The following is a 20,993-nucleotide window of genomic DNA, read 5'->3' as shown; positions in this document are numbered from 1 at the left end:
AAAAATATTAAGAAATTTTAAGTCTGAAAGGGCCTTTTTAAGTATTTTCTTCCTAGGGCGAGAATGACATTGAGCTGCATATCACTGCTGTTACTTAATAATTATTCATTTTCAATAATCTTTGATCCCTTATGTATTTATCCATGCTCAAATTTAACTAAAAGCTTTCAAAATATTAAATTGTCTATATAATGGTCTATATATCCACCAGAATGATACAATGTACATAATTAAGTATTAGTACACATTATCTTAGAATATTGTAACATAAAATTTTGGAAGCCTGAATTGTTCTAGTAGCCAAGCATTCATTGAAAGACGTTAGTGAGTCTGACAAAGCTCAAAATACTTAGATCACCTGCAACATCCACCTTGAATTCTATATGGTCATCTGCGGCCTCACAGCTGTACACCCCAGAGTGTGTGACTTCTGCTGATTGAATAACTAGTGCTCTCAGATTTTCTTTTGTCTGGATTTCATATTCACTCTTTGGAAGTAGCTGTTCTCCATCCTTGTGCCAATAGACCTGGGCAGTTGGCTCTGAGACTTCACACTGCAGCTTAATTGGGCAGCCTGCCTCAACAAATTTGTTTCTTGCAACCTCTGGAAGTGCTGAAAACCTCACAGGAGTAGCTGGGGGACATCATAAGAGTAATGCAGAGCACTGCTGTTAAGCTGTCAGAATGTCATTAAACAAGTAGTGCTGTGCACATGAAACATTTTGTTTAGCTCTGTTTTCATAGTGTTACAAAAATACTATACTTTCTTTAAGAGTAATTGTGCAAAGAAGTGTACAGTTAAGGGTAATTAAGTAAATGCTAAAATGTTTAGCTCACATTAGAAGCTCATTCATTCAGACTGAATACAAGAAAATCACCTTCGACGTCCACATGGAATGTCACAACATCCTCAGCGAGGCTACAGCTGTAGAGGCCAGCGTCAGAGACCTTGGCTGAATGAATCATTAATTTTCTGAAGCTGCCATCTCTTTTCATATCGAGGCCTGTTTTGCAAAAAAGCTCCACCCCATCTTTAAACCAGGAAACCTGGGCAACAGGGTCTGAGACCTCACACTGGAGGATAATTGGACAACCAATTGCAATCGTCTTGTTTCTTTCTGACAGGGGGACTGGCATGATCTGTGGCGATCGGCCTAAGAGAAGGAAATAACAAAGGTTTTGTACAAGAGGTCACTAACATTGGACAGAGCACATGGCCCCGCCAGTAATACCACGTTCTGATGAACATTCAAAACTACCATAGAATAAGATGGACGTGGTATGTATAAGAAGATAGTAAGGATAGAAATAAATCACCTTTTACGTCCACTTTGAATGTGACGGTATCATCTGATGTTGAACATTCATAGGTGCCACCATGTATGTTTTCAGATGAACAGATGAGTAGTTTCCTTGTTAGACCATCTGACTGTATCTCCACATTGTTTTGTGGCAGGAGTTTCATTCCATCCTTGTACCAGTCCACATGAGCAGAAGCATCATGACAGAGTTCACAGCTGAGGACAATGGGAGTGCCTTCTTGAACGGATTTGTTCCTGTCAGTCTCCTGAAGCTCTGAGAACTTCACAGGTAGTGCTATAAGTTTCAGATGTTGCAAAAAGAGTATCTTAATAAGCTTCATAAATGTAATTTCTTGAAGTAATTAAATATCCAAACTACTGTATATTCCGTTACAAAGATATCAAGATAGAAACTGAAATTAACCAAAGCACACAGAGGGCAAAACTCCTTCAGAACAAAGCACATTTGACAAAACAACATAAATACAACATGTGACATCACAAAGACTATAAGTAAAACATACATTATTCAAAAGCGCAAGAATCAAGAGTTATCCACAATAATTGTACACTGACATAAAAAGCACAGACAAAAATAAACGGGTAAGACACAAACAAGAAAGTTACAGTGTTTGTTTATGGCAGTGGTTCCCAACCTTTTCCAACTCATGGCCCACTTCTCAATGTTGGTGGCCCACATCCGACCCCATTACAATATGGATGCCAAATAATACGTTCTCAAAGCACTTTTAATTTTAAATAATGGTCAAACATTCAGGATTGAACTGAAAGCAGGGGAAACGTAGTAAACTCAATTTTTCCCTTTACAGCAGCGAGGTCACTTGTCGATCCACCATCTTTTGACTCCTTCTTTTTAATTCTTCCTGTTGCTAACCAGCTATCCATTTTAATACACTCCAGTTTTTCTCATGATTGTAAACTTAAGCGCACAATCAGACTGAGATAGAAAACAAATATACCATGTGGTCTGGCCAGTGACAACATAAAAGTTCCTCACACTGGTAAATCTAGGGTTAGGAAAGGAGTTTTTAAACATGTTTAATGTTTTTAAAGATCATTTAATTTTAAAACATTTAAAAACATTATTTATATTTTTTATAGTTAAATTTTTTTGTCATGGGCAGCATGGTGCTGCAGTGGTTAACAATGTCACCTCACATTGAGAAGGTTAGAAGGTTCAGAGTTCGAACCCCACGCCTGGGGCCTTTCTGTGTGGAGTTTGCAGGTTCTCCTTGTGCCTGCGTGGGTTCTCTCCAGGGGCTCCGGCTTGCTCCCACAGTCCAAAAGACATGCGGGTTAGGTTAATTGGTGACTCTAAATTGCCCATAGGTGTGAATGTGCATGTGAGTTGTTGTATATCTCTATATGTCAGCCTTGTGATAGACTGGCGACCCTGCCCTTGCGCAATGTCAGCTGGGATTGGCTCCAGTGCCCCTGCAACCCTATAAGGAAAAGTGGTATAGCTAGATGGATGGATTTTTTCACCAAAACTGTACTGTTTTGCAAGCGATTTGTCAGCCCACTTGCAATACCTTTGTGGCCCATCAGTGGGCTGTGGCCCACAGGCTGGGAACCACTGGTTTATGGTAAAGGAGCAGTATTCAGTTAGTGTCTTCAATGAAAAAGAAAGAAATGCTAGCTTTCTTAAGTTATTGGACATGCATAACAAGAAGCTGCATTTTGAAGCTGAATGTTTACTAACATGTTTGGAGAGGAGACATCCTATATTGTTTATTTTAACCTTTGTCAAAAACTTATTCTTTAACTGACATGACATGACATGCAATGACAAGCTAAAGTTGCACATTGAAATGTTCTTAAATTTTGCCTTTGTTTTAGTGATTTATTCATCAACTTGCAGAAATCATTATTATTGTTGTTATTGTTATTATTGTTATTATTATTATTATTATTATTATTATTATTATTATTATTATTATTAGAGGAAATCTGTAGCTTTGGATTTTTAGAAAAGGAGAGGACCAAGTTTGGGAAGTAGAAAAATGAACCATTTTATGTTAGGTAATGAGACAAGCGTGACTTAATCAGCATAACTGCTATTTGGTTAGTTGGCAGTGCAAGGCAGTGAAAGCACCACAGAGATTCTAAGCGTCACCTTTTACTTCCACAGCAAACTGGATGTCATCATCCTTTGACTCACAACGGTATATGCCAGTGTGAGCCTCCTCTGCTGATGGGACAACTAGACTCCTCAAATTTCCCTCTGACTGGATGTCTACTCCGCTCTGAGGTAGGAGCTTTGTTCCATCCTTGTACCAACTGACTTGTCCAGTGGCATCTGACAGCTCACATTGTAGAGCAATAGGACAGCCCGCCATGACTGTCTTTTTCTGGTCCGCCTCAGATATAGCTGAGAACTTCAGAGGTGGAGCTACAGGATTGGATGTAAAATAGAATTGGTCAATAAAATGTACTGTGATTAACCAAATTAAGCAAAGCACAATCCTGAAACTAAAGCCTCCAGCTTTCAACCCTGTCTCTTTGGAATTACTTTTAAAAGTAGTGACTGACAGGAACATGTATATGAAGTCGCTGTGCTAAAACATAACTAATGGAATGCTGTAGTCACGGCAAGAAACATCTGATGTTTTGGCGGAAAACAAATACATTGTCTGAACATTTTACCAATATCTTCAGTATCAAATTGCAAATTAAGAACATATTATGTTAATAGAAAATGTAACCTAGGCACAATTACATTTCCTACAAACCATATTTGTTGTTGCAGTTTAGTTGTATAGAAACATAAATTCTATGAGACAGGGCTGCAGCGTCATATTCAACCATAAAAAATATAAATAAAAGTATTTTATCCTACCTAACAGCTTTCATTCATTATTTAGGCTACAGCAAAAGGTGTGGCTTTAAATTTATATTTTGTACAGTACAACACTGAAAACCTAGTAGATCATTAATTAATTCATGTGAGTCCCATAAGTAAAGTTTTATCTACAGTTTTTTTTTTTTTTTTTGTCTTTTTTGTACGACACATTTGGTGATAGCTTATGAGTCTGTAGGATGATTAGGCCCAGATAGTCTTCTGCCTAAGGCAGAAGGTTAGAAAGTTGGAGACACTCCAATGACCAGTCATCTAACTTGGTCAAGCACAAAATGAATGGGACTAATGAAATCCAGGCCACCTGTCATATCCCATTGTACTTTTCTACTCTGTTGGTTTGACTGTGAAAGAAGTTAGGGTCAAAATATCAGACTGTGCCACAACTACTTGCCTCCACACTGTGTTCTGGACACTAATCACCCTCAACGGTTGCCATCTTGACTATGTAGTGGAAGGGGAGAGACCACCAATGTATTAGGTGACATGGAAATTAGGCCGTCAGAGTCTTCGCCAATGGCAGCTTAATTTCCATTTTGCATGATATCACAGGAGAGTGAAACATTCACTTTTAAGTCACGAGTGAAAAGCAGCTGGTTGAAATTTTGGCGGGCGACAATCACGGTCACATGATGTAATCATCTTTTCGGGTAAGTGCTGAATGGCAGTGTTTGATTAGAGACAACACTACCCTGTCTGAATTTGTGCACTAGGCCAGTGAGTGTCTATAGTATACACAGTGTACTACATGTCAGTGTACTTACAGAAGCATGCAAATTGAGAAAGCAAAGGTTTTACCATGCCAAAGTGATTAGCTAAATATAGACTGTCATTACATTAGTGGGTAGGTTTCAGATGGGAACTTGCTGTGTCTAAGGGTTTATTGATTTAGAGGCAGAATGAAACTAGAGAGCCAAGGTTCTGACATATTTTACCTACTCTCAAGCAGCCACTTTAGCAGCTCTTTGCTATGTTATTGTTACTACAATACTCACACACTGTGATTTTGGTGTGTGCAAAGAGTACATTAATGCAGCTCACAGCTGAGATCTCTTACTCTGTCATGTGATAACTTACAATAACTTGATGTCATCCAAATAGCGCTAAAGAGACCAGGTGAATATTTTATGTTTTTCAACTCTACAGCAACATCCTAATCTTTGTTCTGTGTCTTTAAACTATAAACTTGTCTACCTTGATTCTTTTCATCCAAGGTAATACTATTAAAACTTACTATCAGCAAACAAAAACATTTGGATGCACTTTACCCTCACTAAAATCGATTTGCAGAACAGATGGAAACAACTTTTGTCACCTTTAACATCCACATGAAACTGCATTGCATCATCTGTTGTCTTGCAGCTGTAAATCCCTGCATGAGACACCATCGCTGACTGGAAAACCAGTGTTCTTATGGAACCCTCTGCCACCATGTCTTGCCCAGCTGCTTCATGTAGTTTTATTCCATCCTTGTACCAAGTAACTTGAACATTAGGATCTGATATCTCACATCGCAGTACTATGGGTTCACCAACTTCAATGGACTTGTTCCTTTCAGCTTCACAAAGTGTTGTGATTGTCACAGGTGGAGCTGGGGAAGTTTGAGGTAACACCAGGAGAAAATTGCATCACTATGACTGAGTACAACAAAAAATTATGCTTTCAAACAACAGAAGAGCAAAATCTCAAATCAAGATTAGTCATGCCAATAAATCTGAAGAGTTAAAATAAGGCATTATAAAAGATATGTCTTCATGTTATATTAGTAACCTAACAAGAGGTATCTTTGGTTAGATTTGAGAAAACTAGGCATTCGAGTTAGGATTTTAAGCTAATGTATTTACTCTTTCCCCTATTTTTAATATTCCTCACAGACCACTCAAGCTCAAAGGTTTATTAAACTAGGTTTAGTATGAACAAAATCAAATAAATTGTCAAAATGTCAAGGATTGCAAAAAGCAATCTCTTCATTTTACACAATGTCAACATTGTGCCCGTCCATTTTTTGTTTGATAATGCTAACCATTTAAATCACCTTCAACAGCCACCTTATTTGCAGTGACACTGTCACTCCAGTGACTGTCACATGTCCTTGATAGATAGATCTCTTCTGATTGGACCGTAGATGCCTGCTTGATATAGTAAGGCTCTGCACACTGAGTAGATGATCTTTGCCCAGAGTTAACTGTGCTGTCTACTTGGTCTTCTGTGGCCTCCATGGTGTGATGACATTTTGCTTGGACTGCTGTGGCCTGCATGGACTGAGACAGCACTTCTGACTGGTTAGGCACTGCCTGTCCTGTGTGATAGAGGCCATCCATTCTGGAATATGCAAGCTGTCCTAAGTTGTAATGCTCCCCTGGTTGGACAGTTTCTGCCTCTTTAGAGTTATACAAGTCCAATGATTGAGGAGATGTGGTGTCAGGGAAGTCACTGAGCTTCTCTGACTGGACAGTTGATGTCTGTAGGGGTCTGTTTGACTCCTCTAACTGGTCAGCTGCAGTCCATAAGGAGTTACAGGGCCCCTCTGAATTGACAGATTCAGTTTGTGAGCAATCAAGAAGCTTCTCTGACAGGGCAGCTGGCATCTGTTTGGACCTACAGAGCTCCTCTGATTGGACAATTGCAGTCTGTAAGGATTTAAAAGGCTCATCTGACTGGGCAGTTGTGGTATGTAAGGATGTGAAGGGCTCCTGTGATTGGGTATTTCCAGTCTGCAAGGATTTAAAGGGCCTTTCTGACTGGACAGTTGCAATATGTAAGGATGTAAAGGGCTTCTCTGACTGGACAGTTGTGGTATGTAAGGATGTAAAGGGTTCTTCTGATTGGACAGTTATGGTATGTGAGGCTGTAAAGGGCTCTTCCGACAGGACAGTTGTCGTATGTAAGGATGTAAAGGGCTCCTCTGATTGGACAGCTGTGGTATGTAATGATGCAAAGGGCTCCTCTAGCTGCCTAGGTGTAGTTTTTGTGGAGTTATAGAGCCTTTCTGAGTTCACTGTTGAAATCTGTAAGTGGTTAGTAAGGTGATCTGACTGGGCAGTTGAAGTCTGCAGGGGGCTCCCTAGCTCTGACTGGAAAGTTGCTAACTGTATTGAGCTATGTAGCTCCTCTGATTCAACAGTTGTAGTTTGTAAACGATTATAAAACTCATCTGTCTGGACAGCTGTCTGCAGGGAATTATCAAACTCTTCAGGTGGACCCTCTGCATGCTGTACATAGTAAATGAATTCCTCACCTTGTGATTCTGTGGACTGTTTAGTGTAATGGTGTGTGTTAGGTTGGATTATTGTTGGCTTGGCAGAGTTACAGTAAACTGGAGGTTGTCCGTTTATTGTTCGTTGATTGTCACAGAGCTCCTTTGGCTGTTTAGTTGTAATCCCATCTGTTGTATATTCATATGTTGACTGAGAAGGTGGCATAGGTCCAGAATGGTCTTCATTATCAGTATCTCCTCTCTTGCCACCAAAGATGCCAGAATTGCATTTTGAGGAAATGCAGATAACTTCAACAGGATAAGCCTCTTCGGTGGACTTGTTCTTCTCTTGGTCAGAAGAGAGCCTTGGCGATGTAGCTATAAGCATTGTGATGTACACAGAGAAAGGTTTTCAGTGGTTGATGGTGTCAATACTTCTTCTCATAACAGAATTTTACATCAGTGTGGGTTAGCATGGAGTTATGGGATAATCCATTGCAAAGACAAACAAGAAAGTCGACCAGGCTTGGTCTGAGATTGAGGTCCTATATTTCCCCTTTCAACTGACTCCTTAGCATGCCATCAATCTCTCTACTAACACCTTAAAAACCTATAAAGTACGTTAATTTTCTTCTCTTTGATAAGAGTTCGTTGTCATTGCAACGGGGAGAGGTTCGGGGCAGCAATGTGAATGAGAGGATCTGGTGATGAATAAGACATAAGATGGACTTAAAGAGTTGTAAGCTGCTTGTTACAAGCAAAGATGGCCATTAAAATGAAGAATGAATTGACAAACACAACATATACGTTAGTATGAGGAGCAGCTACTCAGCTACTAAACACCCACATATTTCATTAAGAGCCAAAAACTGCAGGAAATGACATGAAAATTGGGATGACAACGTCACAAAAAGCAATTATAAGAAAAAAATACAGATGCCGTAGATGATTGAGATAACAATAAAATACACCACTATTGTTAGTGGCATTTATGTGCTGGGTTAACATGGATGACTGATGTTGAAATATATCAAATCACCTTTGACATCCACAGTGTATTGGGCAGATGCATCAGCTATCTCATCAATCTCATCACCATAGTGACACTGCTCTGCTGTTTGGACAAAGCCAAAGAGAAAACAATGAGCTGCGTGATAGCTTCATGTATGTGACTAAATTCTTGATTCTTAATTGTGCAGGTACATTGTGGAACACCACCTTTCATGTCCACATTTGACTGTGAATCACCAGATGTTTCACAGCCAAACCTCTCATCGCCAGACAAGTCATGTGACTGGAGGGGCAAGGCCTGGATGCTGCTCTGTGATTCACAGTCAGCTTCCATTTTTGGGTAGATCTGGGTTCCATCTTTGTACCAACAGGCTTTGGCAATGGGATCTGAAATCTCAAATTGCTGAACAATTTGGCAGTGCTCTTCGGCAGACTTGGTCTTCTCAACATCAGGACCAAGCAGATATGTTGGAGATGGCACTACAGACAATCATTGGGGGATAATTTCAGTAACATTATCCTAGATATTAGAAAAATGACTTAAGAGAGATACTGTCACAGATATCAGCTCTGTATTGTAACAACAAGAAGAGGACAGACTAAAAGAGTTAGTCATAACTAACACATAAAACACATGTACAAAAAAAATCACCTTGATTTTTTACTATCAATTGGGCAACATCATCTGCTGTTGCACAATAGTATGCTCCAGAGTTTGAAGGATGAGTTGGTTCAATAACAAGGGTCTTCTTGATGCCTTCCATTTCATAATCAGGCTCTCTATTAGAATCATGTTCTTTATCCCTCTGCCATGACATATGGACAACAGGGTCTGAGGTTTCACATGTTGGGTCAGTGGAGCAGGCTGCCTCAAGTGACTGCGTCTCCACAACGTCTGGTGAGGGCGACACCGGCAACGTTGGAGCTAAAGATGATGATTCATATTATAAATGTGGACTTAACAATACATATTAAGACTCTAATTAAGAAAGGGGTTATAGGTTCAGCTTCCCCAAGCATGGGAACTAATCCGTTATATCTCAGACCAAAAAAACGCACATTTTCAAGGATTACATAGATATTATCATTTTGTCAGTAGAGATTAATTTTACCAAACAGAAACCATTACAACTTCACACAAAACACTACTTAAACACAGACAGACAGGTATGCATATTGTAAATGTTAGGTGCATTTAGTCTCCATGAAGCTCTACTATTTGCTTTAAGATTCAAAATTTTTATAAAAAATCACCTTTAATATCCACAGTGAAGTGGATAGTGTCATCAGAGGTTTCACAGCTGTATAGCCCTGAGTGCAAGAGCTCAGCAGATGGGATAATGAGTCTCCTCAACGTGCCATTACTCTGTATATCCCAACCACTCTGCGGGAAGAGCCTTACACCATCTTTATACCAGCAGACAGGCACAGTGGAGTCTGCAACCTCACATTCCAGCTCCAAAGCTTTGCCTGCTTCAAGTGACTTGGTTCTCTCAACGTCAAAGATAGTAGAGTACGTCACTGGTATAGCTAGCATTGGGAATTCAGGACAGCTAAATAAAATCAAGACTGTGGAAATGGATACCTTACAAAAATGTAACTGCTGAGCAGAAGATGAAAGGGCTTTGGAGACTTTCAATTCAGGGAGAGCCACAGCAGTCACAAAACAAATGATCATAAATAGGAATCACCTGGTGTGTTAACAGTTCTTTAAGCTTATGTGCATGAAACAGTCCTTCAAACAATTTAGAGTAGAAGCGGGGATTATTAGTGGCATCTAGAAAGAGGAGGTGGGGTTACGATATAAACGCACAAGATAAAAATTGTAAAATCACCTTTGATCTCCACTTGAAACTCCATGGTATCATCCTGTGTGGTGCATCTGTACACACCAGAGTGGCACAGCTCTGCAGACTGAACAACTAATGTCCTTGTGTTGCCATCTGAGTGGATTTCTATTGCAGAGTTTGAAATGAGCTGCATTTCATCCTTGTACCAGCAAACGTGGGCCTCAGGATCCGACACCACACACTGGAGTACAATAGGACAGCCTGCTTCGATCGACTTGGTCCTCATTTCCTCAGGAATTGCTGAGAACTTCACAGGTGGAGCTATAGATATGTTTAGATCTTATGTCAACCTCATGCCAGCTGTTTAGATTATTCATAAACTATTTACTGACAACTAAACTACTGAACATGCTGAAATGCAATGTAAAAAGGTGACAGCTTAGCTGCACTTTGAATAATTGTTTAGAAGAAAGGCAATAGACAGAATTCAAGGGTGTCATTAGAGTTATTTGCTTTGCTAAGGAGGTTAATATTTCACATTGCTTAAGGTAAAGCAAATCACCTTTGATGTCCACACTGAATGTGATGGTGTCACCCTTTGTCTTGCAGCAGTATAACCCAGAGTGGAAATATTCTGCTGAATGCACAATCAGTTTTCTTGCCAAGCCGTCAGTTAGAATTTCTACTCCATTTTGAGGATGGAGCTTGGACCCATCTTTGTACCAGTGCACCTGGGCAGAGGGATCTGAGAGCTCACATTGTAAAACAATGGGGCAGCCTATTGGGATAGTTTTGTTCCTCTCCGCGTCCGGCATTGCTGAAAACCTCACAGGCGGGGCTATGGATATTTTAATGGATAGTTAAATTGTAAAAATTATATGTTTTGATAAGTCAGACTTTAAAAGAGGACTAAATACATTTTTTAAATCTAAAAAAAAAAAAAAAAAAAAAAAAAAGAACAAAAAGTGGTCAATGTGATAATAAAGATGGTTAGTCTCTGTAAAAGACACAAGTAAGAACCTCACTCCACTCACCCTCTACTTCCACATTGAACCTGATGACATCATCAATGGCATCACAGCAATACACCCCCGAATGTGAGAACTCTGCTGACTGGATCACAATTCTTCTCATGGTGCCCTCTGATTGGATATGAAGACCCTCCATTGTTTGTAATTCCACCCCATTCTTGTACCAGTGCACTGGAGCTGCAGGGTCTGACAGCTCACAGTAGAGCACAATGGGGTTCCCAATTTCTACAAATTTGTTTCGATCCATTTCTGACAGTGATGAAAACTTGACAAGAGGAGCTGCAAACATTCATAAAACAATGAGAATTTTCACTGAGTCTTGTGACAAAGGATAGTGAACTTTTTTTGCACATTTGCATTACCGGATTCCAGTCAATTCCAAAGAAATAAACAAAAACACAAAAAGGCCAACCAAGACGACTACTCAAGAAAATTGACGACACACACATACCTTGAATGTACAGTGCTGCAGAATCCCGGATACCATAGGCAATAAATGTAATCTCAGCTCCGTTATCTGTATCGCGTACTCCTCGGATGCGAAGAGATTGGTGTGTTCGTGACCGACGCATGGAAAAACGTTCATCCTCCTGGAGCTGTGTACCATTTAAGAACCATGTACCAATAACTGATGCAGAGAGCTCAATGGAGAAGATGGCATCTTGTCCCTCAGGCACCAAGGCATCCTGTAAGGGAGCTTGTATTCTGGCCACAGGAACTAAAAAAAGGAAATCCATTTGTGCATGATTTAGCAAGCAATGTCTTCAACCAAGTTGAGTTTTGGTTAACAGAGAAAAAAGTACAATTGTTTTAGTATAACAGAACTTACCCAAGTGAACAGCTCTGGGGAACTCAACATTGTTGCTCTTTCCATATTTGTTTACACTGCAAATGCGAAATCGATAATCTGCCTCACATGGTACACTGTCACCAAGGATCTCCACAGAGGTTGCAGAGTCAGTCGTGAGGCACTGTAACCATTCCTGTGAGCCAGTGCCCACCTCTTGACGCTCAAGCACGTATCCAGACGGAGGGTTCTTTCGCGAGTCCTGAGCAGGAACCCATGACAGAAGAGCAGCATTTGCACGCTCTGTGTTGATCTGCACACCCACTGGACAACTGGGAGGACAATGTCTGGCCGCTGAAACAAGAAAGTCCATCATTCAACAACATCCCTTTAAATGGAATAACTGATACATGTTGATCAATTCCTAAAGCAGATCATTTTGCAGAATTCTGTGCAAATATTCCATTTTGAATGCTGTAATTTAGACAAGGAACCCTACCTTTCACTCTTAACTGAGAGGAAGTCTTCGATCTGCCTACAAGGAAAGTCACAAGGCCAGAGTCTTGGGGCATTGTATTGACGAAAACCAGAATGTGAGTTCGACCAAAGGATTTAAGAATGGTCTGATGGGTTTCACGCAGCTCTATGCCGTCTTTGTACCAGTGTATGTCCATCTCTTCTTTTTCCACTTCAACACAAAAGGCAGCATTTTCGCCTTCCAGGACATCCACTTTTCTTGGAAGCTTCCGCAAAATTGTACCTGCAATGAGACACTTGAGTGAGTGATTCCTTAGCACAGTAACAGGACAAGGAATCTGATTATCTTGTGAAAAACAAGCCCTACAAGTTCAATGTCAAAATACGTGACCTGTCCCTGCTGTGAGGGTTAAAATAACGTTATAAATGTTCAGGGACCTCCCTCGTCATGGCTAAATAAAAACCTACTTGCTTAAGGATAATCAATTGTGGTCTTTGTTCGAAGGAACTATGTTAAATATTGGTAGGGAATGGGAAGTGACCAACATTTTGTCGATCCATCCAGCTTTCCTCCTTTGTCCCTGGTGGACAAGATTCCTTCATTGACTATACACATATGTTGTTATGGGCATTTGCTAAATGACTGCTGTCATTTTTAGGACAACAGTGAAGGTGAAGGACAACAAATTTTTGTTTCCTGTTTGATGCCAGCTGTTATTAAATTCACACTGGTAGAAAAAGCATTGATGAAAAGTAACATCATACAAAGAGAGCTTTCTAAAGTCAAAGTGACCTGGCAAAAATTGAGACATCAGAATTTATGTTCAGTCATTACAATTTTCATCTACAAGGATTTACCTTTTCTTGCTTGCTACAGAGGAGGAGAGAAAAAAATAGTGATATTGCTTGATAAGCACTAAGATTTTGGTCTTAAAACAGACAAATTTAGTGTTAGGATTGTCACAGTTTATATAAATAAATATACGTACATCAATTCCTTTTGACCAAAAACTGTACTCACAATACCACATAGTCTGTAAATGAGACCATGCTGTTGTTTTATCATGTGAAACAGTTTGCATTGTCCTTGTTAAATAAAGCTATTGTTATTTGATCCTGATTTACCTTTTACGGCTACCTCTGCAATGCTTCTACCACCATCGGGCATCTCACAGAGGTAAATCCCATCATCATCAACTCCGATGTCACGGATAGTTAGTCGCCTTTTTGTTCCCCACTCCTCCATTCCATATTTGGCCCCTGGCTGCAGCCGTCTATCCTCAAGATACCATGTGATGGGAACAGAGTCCTCTGGAACTTCACACTCAAGAACAGCCAAATCTCGTTCCCATACTTCCAGATCAATGAGAGGCTGCTTGAACCGCACAGGCGGCTCTGGGACCAAGGAGGAACAACACCAGTGTGATTAAGCCAATGTAACTTCTTCTAATATACTGAAAAGACAGGCTTGAGACATTCATATATACTTCTGTTTATCTAATGATATCAGTATCATTACATTAGTATACATTCTACAGGCAAGTGAGCCCACCAAAAACTCACAGTGCACCATCTACGTCCTTCTAGTAAACACTGTAAATTGAAATATATTTAGCAGCAAATTCCAGTGAAGCAAACAAGATGAGCAAAATCATGAGACAAGTGGCTTATTTAGTTGAGGAATGGAAAGGTCATTAACACATCAGGGTGTTAGATAGGAAATAAACTGTTTGTAACTGACACCATCAGACAGTACCAGACAGTTGTAAACAAAAGAATGTGGACTATATTTAGTATTCCGTGCACATAGCTTGTTATTTCCTTATCTTATTGTTTCAACAAATCCAATTAAACACTCAGACAACTGCTTAAATACATTCACTATCTTCCATTTAAATGACCTTTAAATCCACCCTCTAGCCACCACCTACCATTCATCCTGTTACTTTCTCTATCTCTGACTGATACAGTACAATACTTTATGTTGGTGCCATGAGTTTGGACTTCTCTGGGCCATGTGAGAAATATGATCCCCTTCCCAAAGATTTCGATCACATGGACACCTCTCTAGACCTTTCACAAGCTAAGTGACTTTGCAGACATCTCCCTGCTGTTAAAGTCCACCTCAAGCTCAGATCAAATTTCAGATCATTAATACATTTCATTAATCCTCCAGTGGACCCGGGATTGGATTGCATTTAATCGAGCTGATGTCAAATACTTTGATTACTAATTATATTTACAGCTCACAGGCCTGCTGACCTATCCTTTTATGAATTTCACTGACTGATGATACAAGGCTATATATGTGACATTTACTTGCCTTAACTAGTCCTTTAAAGCAAAGCCTTTTACTGAAGAGATTAAAACAGAACAAAATATAATATTGATAATGTAAAGGTTTGTACCTTTTTGTAGTTACAGCGTCATAATAATGCTTGTAAGCTTTCTCTATAATGATGTACACTAATTAAGCAATCTTACCCAGTTTTATTTTAGGAAAGCATCAGTATACTGTGATAAAACTTTTAATTTTAATTTTGCGTTGGCTCTCTGGACTTATCCCAATAAATGATCTCAGAGAACCTTTTTGGAGACATCTCACTGACATCATCGTAATATCAAATAGATAGAAATCTGATCCAAGAACAGACCAGACCCTCACTTACTCATTTACTCATTGAAAATACATCCCAGGCTAGAACTGTGTCTGTATTTGTTCTTAAAGCCATAACAAAATTCCTTTAAATTTAACAAAATGAAAACTCTTGACTTACCCTTTACGGAGAGGTGTACGGCACTGAGGGTTTGCCCTGCAGTATTTGATGCAGCACAAACATAAACTCCGTTATCCTTCTGTTTACAGTACAGAACTTTAAGTGTGAAGTATCCTTCTCTGTCCTCATATAACAAATAACGCCTTCCAGACAGTATCAGCCTGCCGTCTTTCCTCCAAATTATTTCTGGTTTGGGTTTACCAGTCACAAAGCAGCGGAATTTGGCATGTTTGCCCTCTGTCACTGCAAACATTTTTACTTTAGTTGACTTAGTCATTGTGTCATCTTTGAGTCGATTTGACACTTGCCTACCGCTCTTCTGTTTTCCCTGGTAGGCTTTCCAGTGTCCATTTGTGTAGCCATTGCGATTTCCATCTTCCTCATGTCCTGGCCCTGCATCAACAAGCAAAACAGCCCCTGCCAATGCTTCCCCAAATTCATTCCTGGCTTTGCATGTATACACACCACCATCTGGTGCGCGAGTTTTAAAGATCTTGAGCTGGAACCATCCACCGTCCTGGTAGCTCACACTGAAATGTGTGCTTTCAAATATTTCATTGAGTTTCCTGCCATCCTTTTCCCAGACAACTTCTGGTCGTGGGTTACCCCAGAGCTTACAAGAGAAGACAGCATCTTCTCCACGACCCGCACGCGTGGAGAGGGGCTTGATGAGGAATCGTGGCTTATTTTCCTCTCTTAGCTCCATCTCTTGTGCCTCACCTTCCACCTTTAGTGTGGCTGCTGCATATGTTTCCCCAATGCTGTTCTTTGCTTTGCATATATACTGGCCACTGTCTTCTGTGGTCACAGCTGAAATGATGAGGTTGTAAACATTTCCGTCCTCAAAGACCCTATATCGTCCTTGTGGGTCAATCTTTTCATTGTTTCGCTCCCAGATAACTGCAGGCCTTGGATCACCACCAATTTGACACTTCAGGACTGCATCAGTTCCACTTTTCACCACCACAGGTCTTGGATAGGCCAAGAAACGCGGTGCACCACCAAACACATCCATTTCTGCGTCTTTGTTACCTTCACTTCACCTTAAGCAGTCCAGGAGAGCAAGAAGTGGCAGTTATTTACTGGGCTAAGATGGTCCAACTTCTGCACTGCAAATTTCTAAAAAGAGAAATAACAGAGAGATTACTTTGTTATAACAGCTTGTGCATATGAGATAATACATATATAGGGAAAGTAATTTATTCTAACATTTGAGACAGACCATTAAACCTTATATGAAATAACTGCATATTAGATTATAATTTTTGCTTCTGTGTAATAAGGAAGTGAACCCATATATTTTGGAAGGGGAAAAAAAGCAACTTCTCATTCAAACACTCAGTCTCCACCCCTTTTACATGCACATGTTTCAGCACAAACGGATTGTACGATTAATTGAATTAGATCTGTCTGCATGAGAGAAAAACACAGACTAGCAATGAGAGGGGGACAGCCTAGTCCTGTTGCAACAGCGGCCACAACACATAGCCAGTACAGCTGGTGCTGTATTTCAGTGGGAAAGTGCTTAATATAGCAAGTCCTAAATAAAGACCTGCGAGGGAGTGTGTGTGTGTCAGGTATCACAAAGACAGCTCTGAAACCCGCGTGCTCACACAAACACCAGCCGAAATCATAGTCTGCCCACCCAAGAGACCTTGCAGTCAAAATATGCAGAGCCCCTATCACACCCTTTGTTGGCAGCTCTGATAGAGAATGCTTTCTTTTAAATGTCACCATTAAAATTACTTTTCTTTCATATTAATAAACGAATCACAGTCACACTATCCTAGAGATTTTTGTTTATACTAGAGTTTGTTATTCTCTCTCTCCCATTGAAAAGTATGCTCTCCTTTTGACCATTTGTATAATTTTTATCCTTTCCCTGTCCCTAAAACTTTTCCTTGATGAGCTTTTGAACTTGACATGATTAAGTTGATGAATATATTCTTAGTCCTCCTGGATATAGGAGACAAAGTTTCATATCTCAAAGAAGATAATATCACACAGGATTCCTTTTGAAGGATAGTTTTTACTGAAACATTTAATAACAATAAATCAGTGCTAATAATCATAATAAAATATTGTCATTCAAACACTAAAAAAAACTAAAGTGCTGTATTCTTTCACAGCTTCAAAGTGTTGTTAATCCTAATATAAGACACATGACAACTAAATAAGAAATAAAGCCTCTATTTGATTATATTATTTCCTGCTATCACTAAATATTGTAGGTAAAAAGGAATTTGGTCTAAATATTGATGTTAAAGTTTAAAATAGCAGCATTAATTAACTATTGCTTACTTAAGTTTAAATTTAACTGAATATTGATGGGAAATTATTTAATATAATCTCTGAATATATTATATTCTAAGTGTGTGTTTGAATGTTAACTTGCTTTCTTGCATTGCGAGATGTTTTATTAACAAAGTTTGGACATTGCGTTGAAAGAGTCTTCAGTATTCCCTCCGGAGGTTTAAAGAGAGGAGATTAACCCCTGTGTTTACTTGTCTGATTTAATTGGAATGACCTCTGCCCCTTGTGAAGCTGTGCCGTGTACCCCTCATATGACCTACCTCGCTTCAGTCGCCAGGAACGACCGTCAACATACATTCCGCACTTGCAATCTCTCTATGAGTTGAGAAGCAATGCCACCCGTCTCCTGAAGGCTGAGTAATGTCCCAAGTTGACTTCAGATTCAGACACATGCTCTCTTCAAAGATCCCAAGTTCCACTCCAGTACATGTCTGCAACTGTCTGTGCGGTAGGAGGGAGAGAAAACAGAACTTCAGTATCCATACCAGCTTCCCATTTAACAACTTCAGAGTGGTCCCCCAATCTTTGTGTCGTTCAGGCCGTGGACACCCCAAGTGTCATTGTTCGTGGAATACCATTAAATGCTTTTGCAGCTGCTGCTGTCCCCTAAAAATACTGGCTGCCTCGATGACAGCAGTGAAGATAAGTCAGACACTTCCATTCACTTGCCAGCAGGGGCTAAAGATAGTTCAGGTGGCCAGTGTAGGGGGGACTGCTTAGCTTACTTGAGGCTTTGCAATAAAAATCTAAGGACAAGAGCAAGCTTCTGGTCTGTGTTATTTGTATCACAAATTATAGCTCAGTTAAACGTGTCTCAGAGTACAATACCTGTAATTTGGATTTAAATAAATACATTAATATACTGTATATCTAATATCCAGAGGTCCTCCACCAGTTTTGCTGCAACACCTGAATCTTTCCAGAAACATTGTGAATACTGTATATGGTAAACCCTTTTTTTGCCACTATACTATATAAATATAATATTGATATGCTTGCTGATTACAGCAGCATATTTACTGGTTATTAGTATTGTAAAGATGAGAGTTTGGTATATTGATATATATTCACACAAGCTTCAGTCAGGTCAGCTCATTGCATTGACATTTGCCACTTAGTCAGCCAATCAGGGTGAGCCAGGACAGTCCCATGGGGTTGCCCCCTCTACTATTCTTCAGCTGTGGATGGAGGCGCCTACAGGCCAAGGCTCACTAAGCTGTGTGAGCAGTGGGTGTTGCACCAGGACCCTCTCACTGGCACCCAAATCTGGCTTTGCAAACTGCATGAACACATTGTTTCACACGATGACGACTGCCCATTTTTAACTTGTTTTTTTCTAAATAGCAGAAGATCCAGTTCCAAGCAGCTGGATTTATTTTGAGTGTCCTTGTGAGCTTTTACTTTGCTAGGAGTGTTGCCACTGCTGTGGGCCATTTCATTGCGCTTTCCATTTAGCTGTGTCTGGTGCATCATGCATGATGTGGCTACAGATATGACTACTTTGCAGATGAAAGGAAGCATAGTCTTAGTTCGGGTAAAGCAAGGTGAAGATATGCTTGCATTAGCTGATTGACCAGTTTAATTTATGGTATATGAGCATATTGGCTACTATCTGACTAGTGACAACCATACATATTCATGCTGGTGTATCATCCTAACTTATCCCTATGAGTCTACGTTCATTGTATTGTTTCAGTAAGATTTATATTTTAGTCTTTGAGGGGATTTTACACATCAATGTCTGTTCACAGGTGTTGAGGAGTACTGTTGCATACAGTATGTGAAGAAAAGTTTATTATAAAGCCTTTTATGGTTGCCGAGGGAGAAGTCTGAAAAATGTCCTGCTGATTCATTTGATTCAGTGTCAGGTTGGAGCTAAAGACTACAAGTTTGAAAATGAAAAAAAATCTGCACAGGTGGACTTTGAAAGAAGTGAGCTTTCCAGACCTCTGTAGCCTGCTCCTCATCTCTGCTTGAGGCTGGTGGCTCAAAGCAACATAAGACGCTACTAGCACTACTACACTACACTAGCAGAACATGACAGAATCTCTGAACAACTGTTGACAGTCGAGTTGCATCGTGGGTAATGTAGGTACCAGGATTTGACAAGGAAGAGGAATGTGTGGCATGAAAAAGATTATATCTCTGGCTTTGCTGCAACAATTTGAATCCTTTTTTAAATCTAAGACAAAAAGACAGTTCTTTAACTCATCATTTGGCACAAGCTGAGGCTAGACTGTTGGCTTCCATATTTTTGTTGGACAGCAACCTAAGCATGAATATTAATGCACACTTGACTAGAACTGTTCCAACAACAACAACATACTAATTCAGTGGAATATATGTAAAGGAGATGAATGTAGCTGTGTGCCCTGGCTCTGGTCACTTACTACATTTTGTACACAAATAATTATTTTTTCAGTATTTTCAACCAGGACAACTTTGTTGACACCCACATTTAACATGTAAGCAACAGTATATGGAATATCTTCCTCCATGCAAATACTTTATATTTAGGGTCTCACCTTATTGGCAGGAAACAGTAAAGATCTGCATGTGTTGCCAAGTGCACTGAAGCTCCACGATCTGAGTCAACATAGATGTGACTTACACATGCGCCACATTACCGCATATTACCACAGTCAATTTGTGTATGAAGCTTGTGTATAATTCAACAGAATCTTCATTAAATTTTGCAAGATTTCTTTACTGGCTAGACTTCAGGATCTGCATAATCACATGAAAGCTGCTCCACTTATGCACTAATTTGCTGACTTGCAAAATACGGTCGAAACTGTATATATGAGTCCAAGATGGCGGACCTTACGTGCCATAATCTGATGACATTCAGATTGTGTAGTGAGTGACATTCTGTACTCATCCTCATTGAACTGACTCATTAATACACGTACAGTTGCTTCCATTTGAATAAGTGTGCAGTTATCATCTGAATCGTCAGTTTCCCTTTTGAACTCAGTATCTACGTTCCTTTGCAACCCAGGTGCATCTGTTAACAAAACTAGCAAAACCTTAGTGACACAAAATGTGACATAATCAGACTTAAGTTACAGTTTATAATTTAACACAAACATCCATGTGTCAGAGCTGCTGTTGAGATATTATCAATCAATTAAGAAATTGGAACGATAAGATCTTACCATGGGTGGTTTTTGGAGGGTTGGAGCACTGTAGCTGTTTTAGCTTTCACCTTTTCCTTGTTTCTATCAGAGGTTTTTGGCCTGATAACATCATTTAGCCTTTTTCTCTAAGATGCAGTAAAAAGTTAGTCAACAGCTGAGTTTTAATTCAGCCAGTGAGTTTATTTACAGTACCAAACCTGCTTTTATGCTGCTGTACTCTATCCAGTACCAACAGTTATTTTACCTATATTTAACTGTTCTTTTTTAAGGAGCCAGTAGAGCAGTATCTGAT

At 39.7% G+C, this 20,993-nt stretch overlaps 1 protein-coding gene across 1 annotated transcript in view; it reads right to left on the bottom strand.

The window, feature by feature from the left end:
- The window catches only part of LOC111218228 (obscurin-like protein 1), a 37,858-nt gene extending 19,775 nt beyond the window's left edge, over positions 1 to 18,083 (bottom strand). The window contains exons 1-7 of the mRNA XM_022740421.1: positions 17,822 to 18,083; positions 15,249 to 16,367; positions 13,597 to 13,866; positions 12,494 to 12,754; positions 12,037 to 12,348; positions 11,659 to 11,925; positions 11,211 to 11,486 (exon numbers count right to left, since the gene is read on the bottom strand). Coding sequence (XP_022596142.1) covers positions 11,211 to 11,486; positions 11,659 to 11,925; positions 12,037 to 12,348; positions 12,494 to 12,754; positions 13,597 to 13,866; positions 15,249 to 16,263 — 2,401 coding nt within the window. The 5' untranslated portion in view covers positions 16,264 to 16,367; positions 17,822 to 18,083. The remainder of the gene's footprint in view (positions 1 to 11,210; positions 11,487 to 11,658; positions 11,926 to 12,036; positions 12,349 to 12,493; positions 12,755 to 13,596; positions 13,867 to 15,248; positions 16,368 to 17,821) is intronic.
- Between the last annotated feature and the right edge of the window lie 2,910 nt (positions 18,084 to 20,993).

The sequence above is a fragment of the Seriola dumerili genome, unplaced genomic scaffold (assembly GCF_002260705.1).
Source record: "Seriola dumerili isolate Sdu_G_001 unplaced genomic scaffold, Sdu_1.0 BDQW01000052.1, whole genome shotgun sequence".
Taxonomy (NCBI): Eukaryota; Metazoa; Chordata; class Actinopteri; order Carangiformes; family Carangidae; genus Seriola; species Seriola dumerili.
The sequence above is the reverse complement of the archived record's forward strand: the minus strand, read 5'-3'. Positions and strand labels throughout refer to the sequence as shown.